The 13904-nt window shown below is 56.4% G+C and overlaps 1 protein-coding gene across 1 annotated transcript in view; it reads right to left on the bottom strand.

Moving 5' to 3' along the window:
• Positions 1-13904, bottom strand: part of SNX29 (sorting nexin 29) — a 58720-nt gene that overhangs the window by 8163 nt on the left and 36653 nt on the right. The window contains exons 21-22 of the mRNA XM_061549577.1: positions 4163-4303; positions 1392-1531 (exon numbers count right to left, since the gene is read on the bottom strand). Coding sequence (XP_061405561.1) covers positions 1392-1531; positions 4163-4303 — 281 coding nt within the window. The remainder of the gene's footprint in view (positions 1-1391; positions 1532-4162; positions 4304-13904) is intronic.

Below are 13904 nucleotides of genomic sequence, written 5' to 3'. Positions count from 1 at the left end.
GAGTGAAAGTGGTTGAAAGTGGTTGAGAGGCACCACCTCCTTCGTATCCGCCTGTTTAACCTCAGCACAGCCCAAAACAAAGCCAGGCATTATTGCTATTGATGATGCCGTTACGACCGTTACAGCCACAGCCATTATCAATCACGCGGGCCTTCTGTCACCCGCACAGGACAGCGCCACTGCTACTCACTGTAGCTCACTTTACAGCTGCCACTTTTTGTCCTGCATCTACACCTCACCACACACACCACCACCTCACCACATGTCACCACCTCCTCACCACACACACCACCACCACTATGTTACAAAAACACTCCTGTAACCTGTCGGAAAGAATATCTCCTCTGTTGTTGTGTTCGCTGATTTTATGCGCGTGGACTCGGATTCGTCTAGAAGATCATGCGGAATTATTATCATATCCGTGCCGTGCCTTTGTTTGTGCCCCTGTGGAGCGAGCATAGCTCATAACATACAGAGGAACAAACCAGAGGAGAGCAGGAAGAGGGGAGAGAAGCGGCGAGAGGGGGAGAGGGAAGCCGAGAAGCGGGGAGAGGGGAGCGGGGAGAGGGGAGCGGGGAGAGGGGAGCGGGGAGAGGGGAGCGGGGAGCGGGGAGTGGGGAAAGGGGAGAGGGGAAAGGGGAGCGGGGAGCGGGGAGCGGGGAGAGGGGAGCGGGAGTGGGGAAAGGGGAGAGGGGAGAGGGGAGCGGGGAGCGGGGAGGGGAGAGGGAGAGGGGAGAGGGGAGAGGGGAGAGGGGAGAGGGGAGTGAGGAGCGGGGAGAGGGGAGCGGGGAGAGGGGAGAGGGGAGAGGGGAGAGGGGAGCGGGGAGAGGGGGGCGGGGAGAGGGGAGAGGGGAGAGGGGAGAGGGGAGCGGGGAGAGGGGAGAGGGGAGCAGGGAGAGGGGAGCGGGGAGCGGGGAGCGTGCTCCGCCTGCCAATGAGCTCCGCGCCACCGCTGCACCTTGTTATCGGCGGTGCTAGCTTGCATACAAATGCACAGCGCGAAAGTGAAATCCGCGGAAGCCATCAGTGGCTAGGGCCATCTCGAGACAAACATCACAGGGCAGCCGACGTACACTCGCCGCTGAATAGTATTTCCGGTGGCGACGTCGGGCAGAGTGTAGTGCGTGTGCCAGGCGCGTGCATGCGTGTGCGTTCCCGTGAGTCTGTGTTGTGGGAAGGGGAAGTGTCGTGGCTTATCTGGTGAACCTGAGTTCGATTCCCGCTCAAGGCAAAACATTCATGATGAATATCTGAACTGGACCTGATCCTCCCCTCAGTCGATTCAACTTTAAAAGAGTGGTGCGTAACCATCAGCACTGAGGAGGGAAATGTGTCTGGGTGTGGTGCTGGCCACACCACTCGAACTGAGAGGTTCCCCGTGCCAGACTCACAGGAAGAAGGGGTGCAGGCCAGTGAGCGTGCTCTTGCTGGGCTCAGCGGTGAAGTTGCTGTTGGCCTGCACCACCTTGTTGACCACCAGGCGCAGGTAGTCCTGCAGCTGCCTCCTGCGGCCCTCCACGAAGCGCGAGTCCTGTAGCCACCGCCACCGCCAACGACACAGAGGCAGCATCAGCGCACGCGGTCTCAGAGACACGGGGGGGGGCACAGAGTCACGGCGGTTTCCTGCTGCGCAAGTGCCCCGCACAGCCAGTGTTGCTGGCAAGTGGCCAGCAACAAGCAGCTATTAAAATTATAACGGATGAGAGTTGACACATTTCTTGAAGTGAGCAAGTTTATTGCAAGAACTTTAAAAAAAGAGACGATGGAAGGAAATTTCAAAGTGGAGCAGAGCAAGGAAAGAAGCAAAGAGAGAAGTAAGGTGACCTGCGGTGTGGTGAGTGGGTCGCAGGGTGAATGAGTGGGAGAGTGGCTGCGTGCAATCGAGCGAGGCTACAAGAGCACGGAAAAAAGAGTCTCTCCACAGGACATCCACTGTTGATGTTCCCCAAAAAGTGGCACTTGACCCCGGAGGTATGGATGATGAGCCGAGTCAACCCCTCCCCCCGACATCCAGGATGTGAACTCGGGACCTGCTCGCTCCACCGCTGAGCCGCCCTGCCATCCTGGCGCTTTGTGGAATTTCCTTGAGCCGGGCTCGTAGCTCGAGTTTTTCACCGCTTCATTTGTAATGTCTCCCTTCGATTCCCGCGCGGTCGTGTGTCTGCACCGTTGGCTTAATCACATCGGCACGTTACGAGCACCTCATCTCAAACGACCAATAGCCCCGTGCGTGGTTCACTGCATCTGTCATAAGAATCGAGTTTAACTGAGAAATCGATGCCACCGATTCACACCGAAACAGCAGTGGAGTGGACCCGATAAGGCCCCATGACCACGACGACTTCCACTCTGACCATCACAGCACAACAACGGCCGCACCCCCCTCCTCTCGCCATCCTCCCACGGTGTCATCGCGTCGCGAGCCCAAACTACCGTGACCTCCGCGAGCAAGCACACTCTCACTGCTAATTAATCTCCATCGCGTGACATAAGCCAGAGCCCTGCCAACGTCTCTCTTTCAAGCAGTAAACACGGCATATAATGCCTCCATGGGGGCGGCAAGGAGATCAAGGCTTTCCGAGGGGGGCAGCAGCTCCCAGCGAGGAACAACACAGCCCTGAGGTGGTAGAGCCACACTCACACACGCACACACTCACACGCGTGCAATCACACACGTGCGAAATCACACACGCATGCACACACTCACACGTGCACAATCACACACACGTGCACTCACGCTCATGTAGACTCACACATGCGTGGACTCGCGCACACACGCACACACGCGGACTCACGCGTACGGAATGTTCTCACGCACACACGCGCACGTACGTGCTTATGCACGCAAAGACAAAGATCTCCCCCGTATAGCCTTAACAAACTGTTGGGGCAAGTGATGTAAGTGAGCACCTATGAAGGCCGGCACAGCACGGCATGCGAGGGGATGGGTGGCCAGCACCACACCCGGATGCCTTTGTCTCCCCAGTGGTGCTGTTTACACACCACACCAGGTACTCATTTAAGGCTGTGTCGACCTAGGGGAGGCCCATGACCGGTTCAAATATTTGTCACCGATGGTGGCCATGACCGGGAATCGAATTCGGGTTACCGGATTCATATTTCTACGCGCTCACCGCTGCACCAGCGTTCCCCACATACAGGTGTTCATGCACGTACACACGCACGCACGCGCGCGCGCGCGGGGCGCTGGGCCTGGCTGCGGCGACGGCCACGAGGCCGGTGACGCCGAGAGGCGGAGTCGCGCCCGCCGGCGCTCAGAGCGGAGCAGGGGGAGTGCGCGGGTGCCGTGCACGGCCGACTGTAATTGGGACGCTAATGGACCCCGCGAAGACGCTTCCCGCAGCCAAGACTCTGTTATTATTCCTCCTTCACGGAGCCATCCATTAGCACATTAATGTAGTCGCTCTCCGGCTGGATGCGCGTGCGCCGTCTACATGAGACCCTTCCAACACTCCACCGGCCGCCACGCGCCGCCGATGGGCGCCGCCCTCCACTCAGCGGGCCCACCGCGGCTGCCCATTACCGCGGCGCCCCCAACGCCACCACTGCAGCAGCAGCAATTTGCGATATCAGTCGTGGCAAGAGCGTTGGCTGCGCATCGGACTGCAACGTTTGCTGCACGTTTACGATTAGAACACCGAACTTGACAAGGACTGAACAACTGAGGAGGTGGAATGAGGAGGCATGAATGAGGTGGCGATTCGGTAGCAACGAGGTGGAACTTGGAGGGGATAATGCGGTGGGGAACGAGGAGGTGGAAGGTGGGCATGCACGGCTCCGCTCGTCTGCACTGCGGACACTAATTGAAGCCAGTGAAGAGATTCAATCAGCGAGCGTTATAAATAGCTCCTGCTGCGGGGACTCGCAAATACGCGCCGAGGAACGTTAATCACGGGGTTTGTGCGTTAATCGCTCAGCCAACGGCTCCCGAGCGTGTCCATCCCTCCACGCGTTCGTGTCTTCTCCAGCTTGCGCTAAAGGTACACGACGCTTGGCCCTGGGGACCCCCAATCCTCGCCCGCACTGGCCCACGTTCCTCATCCTCACTGGCGAGGAAGCAGCAAGAGAGGAAGCAGCGAGCGTGAAAGGAGCGAGCGTGTAAGGAGCGAGGAGTGAGTGAGGGGCGAGAGGTTACGGCCACCTTGTTGCCGAGGGCCTTCTTGGGCGGCAGCTTGAAGGAGTCGACGAGTGGGTGCTGCTTGCGCAACGAGTGGTGCAGTGAGCGGAACGCGCTGTAGCGCCGGTACACGTTCCATTCCTCGTCCCGCACACGCACGTACACCTGCTCGCACGCATGCACCATCCGAGACGTCACACAAGCACGCATACCGGCTCGTGATGCACGCACACATGCACAGGCTGTCACGCACGCGCCGCCAGACACATTGCACGCACAACCGCTCTCGATGATATTTGGACTACTCTTCTACGCTGACCAGACGTGGTGGAAGAGGTGGGAAGAGTACCCACACTTTACCCCACCACTTATGACCAGCTGACCGTTTATGCTGCTGGGTGGACAGAGGCAGTGGGGGGGGGGGGGATTTAAGAAACTTGCCACGCTGGGAGATGGAATCGGACCGGCGACTGCTGGATTGCAAGTCCAGTGTCGTAACTATTGCATCGCCATGGCGGCTCCCTTAGCTTTACTACGGTAACAATGGCGCATTTATCTTTTTGGACGTTCCTGTGTGTGCGGCATATCGATAGCCGGCTTCTCGCCATTTCATTCCGTGCGGTCACCAGTACAGCAAGATCGATTTACACAACGCCAACAAGGAGCGGCACGTGGGATAGCGCGTAGACTCATCGATTACATTCGCAATGAGATCCCCACGCTCACGACGTGGATGCGTCGTCCACGTGCTCCGACGGTTGTCGCTCGTTAATCTGGCAATGGTCACAGTGTCTCAGAATGGTTCTCGCGCGGCGACGTGAACGTGCGTCAGCTCGTCCCCGTGAGCGTCATTACTCTAATGATGACCTGCTGTCACATTTATACGATGAGACCAACGAAACGGTGTGAAGTTTATGGCAAAAATGAGATGCCAGTTACTGAACTGAATAAATAATGAAAAGCAAACTGTGAATGAGCCAGAAGAGAAAAGTGTTTAATGAGCATGCGTTACCTGCTAGGCCACGCAGCGGAAATATGGACGCCGTCACGGGCACTGCAGGACTGACCCGAGGCCCTTCACATGGAAGCCATGGGAGCGGGGCTAACGACCATCGTGGTTGTCACCGTCTTAGCATCAACAATAGAGCAATACCCACCCTGAATAACTACCGTCGTATTGTGTGCTGGTGAGCTCACAGTGCTAAACACATCCTGCCCGAAAAATGTTGGGCAGTTCACCACCATTGGTTTAAGCCAGACTCTGCTGAGGTGCTGAATAATGAATTCCGACGCAGAGTTTGTGCTTGCGGTCAACCAATGCTGCTGCAATGAACACACTCAGATAAGGCTGTGGTTCTAATGGAATAAACAAAAACATTTATGTTCATTCCATTATATATTTTTTTTATGTTGGAGGACAAATATAGGCAGGATGGAGGCATGCTGTCTACTTATTGATTTTGTGCTAAACAGAGCGAAGGTGAAGTCATCACACGACCAATCAGACAGTCGCACCGCTGGCCTTGCACCCGCGTTCAGCACCGTCCAGAGCGGCACACCGGCTGCTGCTGCTGCTGCCATGGTTACCCAATCCTCTCCCGTCCTCGGAATAAATCACAAAACCCGCACCGGCCTCCACCGCTGTAGGCCGCGCGCGCTGCCCAGCGCTTTGTTGTGCTAACGTGAGACCCTGCTCGTTGTGGCCGCGAGCTTCATTACCCTGCATTGCCAGGGTTTTCAATAAAAAAATTCCGACTAAACCTCAACTCTAAATTATCAGCGGCATCGTAGCAGAGAATTGAAGTTTCAAAATAAACGTGTGTTTTATAGCTTCGCATCAATTGAGCACCTGTATTTAACAGAGAGGGCCCTTGCCTGTAACCACGTGGCGGTTCACCAGCATTGGTCGAGATTTTTCTTGTGTTGAGCCAATCAATGCCGCTAAAATGATGCACCCCGAGAAGGCCGTGTGGCTAATTGGATGTTTAAAAATATACTTTCATTTTGTTACGTGGAGAAAGAAATGTGTAAAGGAGGGAGACGGTGTTGGAGAGAGGAGCCAGGGTGGGAGATTAACTCTGTCAGGGTCAGGTTAAAAGGTCAAAGCCCCACCACAGGCTCCTGCAGTAACGGGAGCCAGCAATTCTACTTTCTGTTCAAATGGGTATCGAGGCATGATGCCCATCTCCTGATCCAGGGGCAAATCTATACATAGACAACCGCTGTTAACTTCAATTTATCTGTTTGGAAGGATGATGGCCTACCATCCCAATCCGAATTTGAGCGCATGACCTTCCGATTGCGAGCCGCTCACTCTACCGCCAGGCCACTCCGCCATCGGAGACGAGGCCTCTTTGAACATGGGCCCTCTGCGCACTGGAGCCACGAGCTGCCTTCCCGTGTCCCCAAGCGGTGGCAAGCGTGACCCTGGCGTGCCACAGGGTAAGCGAGCGGAAATAAACCACGAAAGCGGGACTGCGTCAACACGAGCAAGCACACGAGATCGCTTGAACCCCTCGCTCGCGCCGGGTGCCTCCCGCGCGTCACATCTGAGCAGTCACGGCCTATGTGGCACGGGTCTAAACAAGGCCACTAAAGTGGCCGCCCTGGTCCTGTGAGTCCCAGGGCCTGGGCAGGGCCCGGGGGTGCTCTGAGGCCTACGTGAAGCCTCGGCGGAGCAGGGCCCTGGATGCAGGGCCCGGTCGGCGAGGCCACCGGCCCTGGGTGGGTGCCATCCCAGCCGCGTTGTGTTCGTGTCAAAACAGATGCCCGCACGTTGTTCGCTGCGGGCCTCAATCGGGCGACGGAGTCTCCACCCAAGCGGCTGGCATTAACCCGTAGTGCGCCCGCTTGCTCCAACGCGTCCTGCTACACTTGTTTTTCCTGGAGGGTTGCATACGCTGCCAATACGGACCGCACTGGGGCTGCCTCGCCCCGGGCACCGAAGAGCAATCATAAAATGCAAGCTCGCATTTCACGTTTCCTGAAATTTTTCAAAGAATTAATTCACAGCCCGGGGCAGCTAAAGAATTAATAAGTAGCATGAGCCATGCTGGGAGAGATGTGAGAGCTTTGATAGCTATGTACACGCGCAGCAAACACGAACAGCAACAACACAAGCATGAAGCGCAGCCATTCGGCTTTTGAAGGACTGAACCGTGCTGGCGTCATTGTTAATTAATGGGCTGTACATTGGGTGAAGGCATTTTGGGAAAATTCCCCGGCTCAAGCGAGCTACTGGCGTAGCGGGAGTCAGCGTGGCTGCTCTGGGATAATAATCACAGAAATAAGCGCTCCAGCCAACTCGGCATCAAAACAGCAAAAGTAAAATCATTACAAAGCCCTTTGATAGTCAGCCGCGGCACGGCACAGGGAGGCCGAGGCCCCGGCGAGCACCGCCACCACGTTGCCCCCCGCCCACCACCAGCCCTGCACTGCGCTCGCAATGGATGTCTGTGAGCCAGGTGGCTTTGATGAATTATGCAGACAGCCAGGACTGCCGGTCTCGCTGGCTGTGAGCACGGAGAAGGGAAACCCTCAACGATAAATCTACATAACCCACGAGGAGGAAGGCGTCTATCACGAGGAGTGGACGCTGTGCCTCCACGTGGTGAAGACTAGGCCTCCCTTTGCTAATAAGAGTCATTGAAAAAGCTCGGTTTCCACGCCAAAGACTTCGTCTTGAACTCCCAGCGCTTATTGCTGCTGCTGTGACTGCACAGAGCACAAATTGGGCCAAAGTGGGAACCCTGTTGTAATCTTTGGGGTCGTGCACTTGATTTAAAGTGAAGCAGCAGTCAATGACGTGGCACTCACCGATTCACTCCACTCATTGATTAACTTCACTCAGCTGCTCACTGGTGGCCAGTGGCCTCCTCTTCAATCTTCTATCGCTACTACAACCGCGGTTACTGGTCCCATTGGTCCCGTAGTTTAGTACCAGTTGACTAGGCCCATCATCACCATCCCTCCAAGGTCAATAAAATATATACTATTTTGTGGTAAGTGAACAGCGGTTGCCCTAAAGAGCGACCGTCCGTTGACTTGGGAATGTGGGATTTCTACCGTCGCCTCGGGGCCACCTGTAGAGAAGAATGGTGGAGCAGGGAGACACTTCGACTTGTTTCGTGAGATTTTGGTACCGGCCCTCCTCCCCCAACCCCCATCACCCCTCCCCCACCTCAGACGGTGGTGACTCAAGCGCACATTGATCTGGCACGCAGTAAACACCGGGCTGTGCCGGTGCTGCCACTGCAACGCCAGACGGCCTGTGCAACCGCGCGAGAGAGGCGGAGATGGGTGCCACCGCCAAGGGCCGCCCTTACGTCCCCGCTGCCCGCCCATGGCGCGGGGGGCACCTGGCGCTGGTACTGCTTGATGTCGAGATGCTCCGGAGTGTAACCGCGGAACGAATTTGACGATATGGCGCGGCCGCTCGCAACGGAAAGGGAGGGCATGCATGTGTAGCCGGTGCCACTCAGTGGTGGGAACGTGCCGGTACGCGAAGGTGCTCCTGCGCATCTGAGAACACCAAACGCGTGTGGACCGGCACTTTTCACAACGGTTTCTGATTCCTATGCCGCGGTGTTCGCCCAAAGGGCATGGCTGCTGCGGGACGAGTAGGGTTCACAGTGCACACTGCACGGGAGTGCACACGTTTTCTTGCAAACAACACCCACCTACCCATCAACCAAGGCCTCAACAATGTCACCTCGCCACCAACTGAAGTTCCGATCCCCCTTCTGGGATCACACGGTCACTGTCCTCGAATCTCACCCAGATCCGAAAGAATGCTGGTGAACAGAGGGGAACAAGGTGGAAGTCCAGAATAAACACTTAATTCGAAACCCAAACATCGGACCTCCTGGCTTTAACATTCCTTCTTCTCCTCAAAGACACTAGTGGAACCATAAAGCGCATCATCAGAACATAACTAGGCTGAATAATTAAAGACAAGCCATTCTAGTGGAAATGTAGCCATGCAACTCAGACTATGGACCATACAGTAAACCATTGCGGTTCTGTGCTCCTTGCACAGAGGAGGAGGAACAGTAAAACGACACAAACTCTCTCTCTCTCTCACTCTGCTGAAGCCCTCATGTCGTGGCCAGCAGCAGATCTCGACATTGGCACCATCGAGCTCCTGAACGCATTGACATGCACAAGAAGAAAATAGCGGCGCCTCCACACTGGCATCTCCACTACCTAAGCAGCTTCTCCGCCAGTCGGCACAGCAGCAGTTCGGCATGCCTTGCTCCTCGCATGCCGGCCCGGCTGATCCTGGCCCACGGCCGCGGGGTCCGGCACGCGCTCTCCGCGGTGATAAACACAGCGGCTGTGAAAACCACCGCCACTGCCAATCACCGCACGGTTACGGGGCTCGGGGGAACGCGGTAATGCGTGCGACATGACCGCGTGTGGGAACAGGGTCTAGAGTTGTGTCCAGGATAGAGATACAGTGACACGGTATGGGACGCTGGTGGCTGCAGGTCCGTGGTGTTTCACAGTATATAACAATCTTGGAAGGCATCAATGAAAGAAGAATGAGAGAGAAAGTAAACAGAAAGAAAGAGAAGAACGTTCTGCGAGGGGAGGGGTTGATGACGAAGGACGTTATAGAAGAACAGAAGGGATGGAAACGAGAGGAAGGCGACGATTGGAATGGTCGAGGAGCTGAAGGGGAGGGACCGTTTGTGGAAATGAAGTTCAGAGAACAGAGACGGATGTCAGCCAAGCCCCTGAGACCCAGAGAAGACAATATGGCAATGGAGGCTATTGCAGAATTTACACGTAACAGCATCTCGAGACGCTAAATGGAACCGTTTCTTGTACTGCAGCGCCTGGAACTCAGCTGCCCCCGCACTCTGGTGGGCAGCAGCCCACCCCCTCATCCCGATGCCCCCCCCCTCGCCCCCCATCCCTGCCGCCCCTCGCTCTGCTGCTGCGTAGAGAGAGATGGCCGACAGTCACCACTCCCCCAATGTCCATCCCCCGCTGCTCGTGGCAGCGCTGGCAGCACGACTCGCCGGGATGGGAAATGACATCGCATTCTCGTGTCAGAGCACACGCTCTGTGTGCGGAGCTATTAGCGTCACTAAGTGTGCTTCATTATCCCAAGTCGTGTGTGTGTTACTGGCAGCCAGATCCCCCCGAAACCTTTAACAGACTGTTGGGGCAAGTGCTGTTAACGAGCACCTGTGAAGGCCGGCACGGCACATTGGCAGCAGCAGCAGCAGCGGCAGCAGCAGCAGCAGCGGCAGCAGCAGCAGCAGCAGCGGCAGCAGCAGCAGCAGCAGCGGCGGCAGCAGCAGCAGCAGCGGCAGCAGCAGCAGCAGTGGCCGCACAGCGGTGGCGGCTTCTGCCACAGCGTCCTCCCGGGCGTCCACAGCGAGGAGGGACGAGGTCCCGAGTTCACCTTGAAACGTTTTTAACCGTGTCCGACGAGGTGGCCACGGCCACTCTGTCGCCGGCAGAGGCCCAAGGTTCGCGCGCGCCCACCGCCATTATCGGGGAGGAGACGCAGACGGCCGAGCGCCCTTCAAAAACAAAGCCTCCGCACACACAATCCAGGGCGATCATGCGCACGAGGGTGACGCGGTGACGCGGTGACGCGGTGACGCGCGGACCGGACACGAACGTGGGGTCTGCGTACAGCCAGGCGGGAACAAAGACGAAGAATGACAACAAGAGGCATCGTCACTAGGGCACCGTGATCACGGTGCAGTTCGGCCACTGACAGATGTCTGCTCCCAAAGTGTCATCTCGATTGGATCTCGTCTCCGGGGCCCAAGCGCCCTCGAGCCTCCCGATGCCAAACACGGAGAGAGCTGCCCAGGTGGGAACTAACGATTGCAACCAGAATCGATCCCAGAGACCTCATCACCTTCCCGAGGCACGTTGTAATTAAACCAACAACAGCTGTAATCCACCCCAATTGGCAAACAAAACCCACAAACATACAAACACGTGCATGTATGTTCGTGTGACACTGTGTGTGTGTGTGGAGCAGTGGTGTAGTGGTTAATGGAGTGTGCTATGAACCCTGCGACCGAGTTCAATTGCCACTCACAGCCAACATCAGTGACAAATATTTAAACCGGCTCCGGACCTTCCCTAGATCGACTCAGCCTTAAATGATTACCACAGGGGATGCAAAGGCGGCAAGGCGTGGTATCTGCCACACGACCCTCTCTCTTTTGCCATGTCGGCCTTCATATGCGCTCGTTAACGGCACATGCCCCAACAGTCTGTGTGGGCTACACGGAGGATCCTAAGAAGGTCAATGTGGCGAAGGGGGCGCATCCGCCTTTGTCTCCCTCGCATCCAAGTTTCCACACCGTATCAGGCGCTCGACGTATGGGAGGCCCGGGACCGGTTAAAATATTCACCACCGTTATTGGTCGTGAACGGGAACCGGGTTAGTAGTGCTGTGCAGCACTAACCACTGTGCCACCGCTCCCCCATACCCACACGTTCACGCGTGCACGGAGCGCCCTCATGCCCTCGCTCGGCGCCCGGCTGGGCAGCCGTACCGCTGCTCTGCCTCCACGACTCTCATTATCCCCGAACCGAGCCTTTGATGTGGCCGTAAGTGAGATGTCAAACACAGGCTACAGAGACCCACCGCCTGCACATCATCACCCAAACACCCGAAAACGGGATCCTCTTTAAAAAATACTCGGAGAGGCGTTCCTGGGTAAAGAGAGGGCATTATTATGGTCGGTACAGGCTGTTCCTACTCCTGGAGATGATGGGAGCATAGGGGAAGGGAGATGAGGCCTCCTGGTCACAGTGAGCACCGTGGGGGGGGAGACTCGGGGCGAGAGCAGCGCGTGGCTGCCTACGCGCCACCGGCCCAAAGAGTGGCCCGTGGCACGAGCGGCACCAGCAAGGTGGCGCTCGACCATTTAAGACGCCATTATCCATTCAGCAAAACGAGCAAAAACCACCGACACCTACGCAGCAGAGGAGGCAGCTGTCAAAAATAAATGGCTGTAAGATGTAGTTTATAAGGAATTATCCTGACGCACCAGCAGACGGGGATGCGCGCTGGCAGGTGAATGTGCAGCGCCTCCACGGCAGCGCCCACCGTGCACGGACGGAGTTTGGCTGGGTGTGGGCGGGTTGACTTAAACAGAGGCCTCGCTCGGCGCCTCGTGAATCCATCCGTCACACATGCAGGGGTGCAGTGAAGCCGAGGCCCCGGGCAGGCAGCCCGGGCATCGTGTGTACGGGAGAGGGGAGTGCAGCAGGGCAGGCGGGCGATAATATAATCAGGCGCCGTCAGGCATCACCTCGCACATGAAGGAACATGAAAGCTCGTTTGCGATGTTAATTAACTGCTTGGAAGGAAAAGGCGGAAACGTTCAAATAAGAGCACGTTCACCCCTGGGGTCCTTGGTGCCTGGGACAGCTGATTCTCGCAATGGAGGTCATTAAAGGTCAACACAACCCAAAACTCAACTTGCTCATCTCTCATAGCTGCACAGCCAGCTCATTATTGCCAGTGAGACTTATCCTGAACTTTTGAGTTCTCACCTCTGGCTTAAAAAAATAAACCTGAATGTCCGGTATGTGTCACGGACACGGTACAGGCAACGAGAACAAGGAGCGGGTGTAGTCAGCAAAGCAAGGCCTCATATAGCAGCGACTGAATGAAACTGCAGCTCAGGATGCTGCAGGGTGAACTGGGACATCAGCCTGTCGAAACAGGGGAGATTATTCCTGCAGTGGGCAATCCTATTTGAGTAAATTGTGGTGCAACATTTTAACTTGGCATATTTGAAACATGATGTAGGCACCCCATGGCCTGTTGTTGTGAAAGACGTTCAGGGATCTTTAATGTTCACTGTGAAGACGACGGCACGCGGTGTTACTATGGTTGTTACGCCGGCAGATTAACCAGGGTGGCCGCGGGAATCGAACCATGAACCTCTGCCACGCGCTGCAGTTCGGCCATGTCGACGATCTCGCCACGGCGCGCGGGGGAGCGCATCAACGCCCCCCGTGTCCTCCCGTCCCAGCACACACACGAGCGCATGCTGTGCCACGGTGGGAAACAGCTGCCGGCCTGTCTGGCACGGTTAGGCGTCACACACACGCAGCGCCCGTTAGAGCGCACGGAGTACGCCGCAACACGGGTTCGTAGTGCAGTGCGTTAACCACTGTGCGACCACTCCCCACACCCGCTTGCACAAACACACACAGGAACACGCATGTGGATGTGCGTGGAGAGGAGGTATGGTTTAGCTCAGGGGCATCGGTCCCAGCGCAGTCGCACAAGCCAAGGTCAAGCGTAGAGATTTCATTAGGTCCTGGGGATTGATCGACTGTAGCGCGACTCACACCCAAGCTCACTCCATCTGGATGGGCGGACAGGGAGAGATTCCCTACAGGCTCACAAGTCACCCACATCACAAAGACAAAGTTCCCCCTTATAGCCTTAACAGGCATTTGGGGCAAGTGCTGTTAGCGAGCACCTAAGAAGGCCGGCACGGCACATGAGGAGACACGTGTCCAGCAAAAAGCTCGGGCACCATTACCTAACCAGTGGTGATGTATACACACTGCACCAGGTCCTTATTGAAGGCTGTGCCAAATATCTCAACTCAGGTCACTGGGTTCGTAGTGCAGTGTGCTAAACATTGTGCCACCGCTTCCCACAAGCAATCTTTCATTTGCGCGCACACACACCTGCACACACATTGTAAAAACGCAAGACGAAACACAAATACGCACACGTCAACACAGACAAGCCCACATCTCC

Source organism: Lethenteron reissneri, chromosome 10, assembly GCF_015708825.2.
Source record: "Lethenteron reissneri isolate LAM-NWPU_2019-01 chromosome 10, ASM1570882v1, whole genome shotgun sequence".
NCBI classification, from domain to species: domain Eukaryota; kingdom Metazoa; phylum Chordata; class Hyperoartia; order Petromyzontiformes; family Petromyzontidae; genus Lethenteron; species Lethenteron reissneri.
This window is presented reverse-complemented; position numbering and strand designations above follow the sequence as displayed.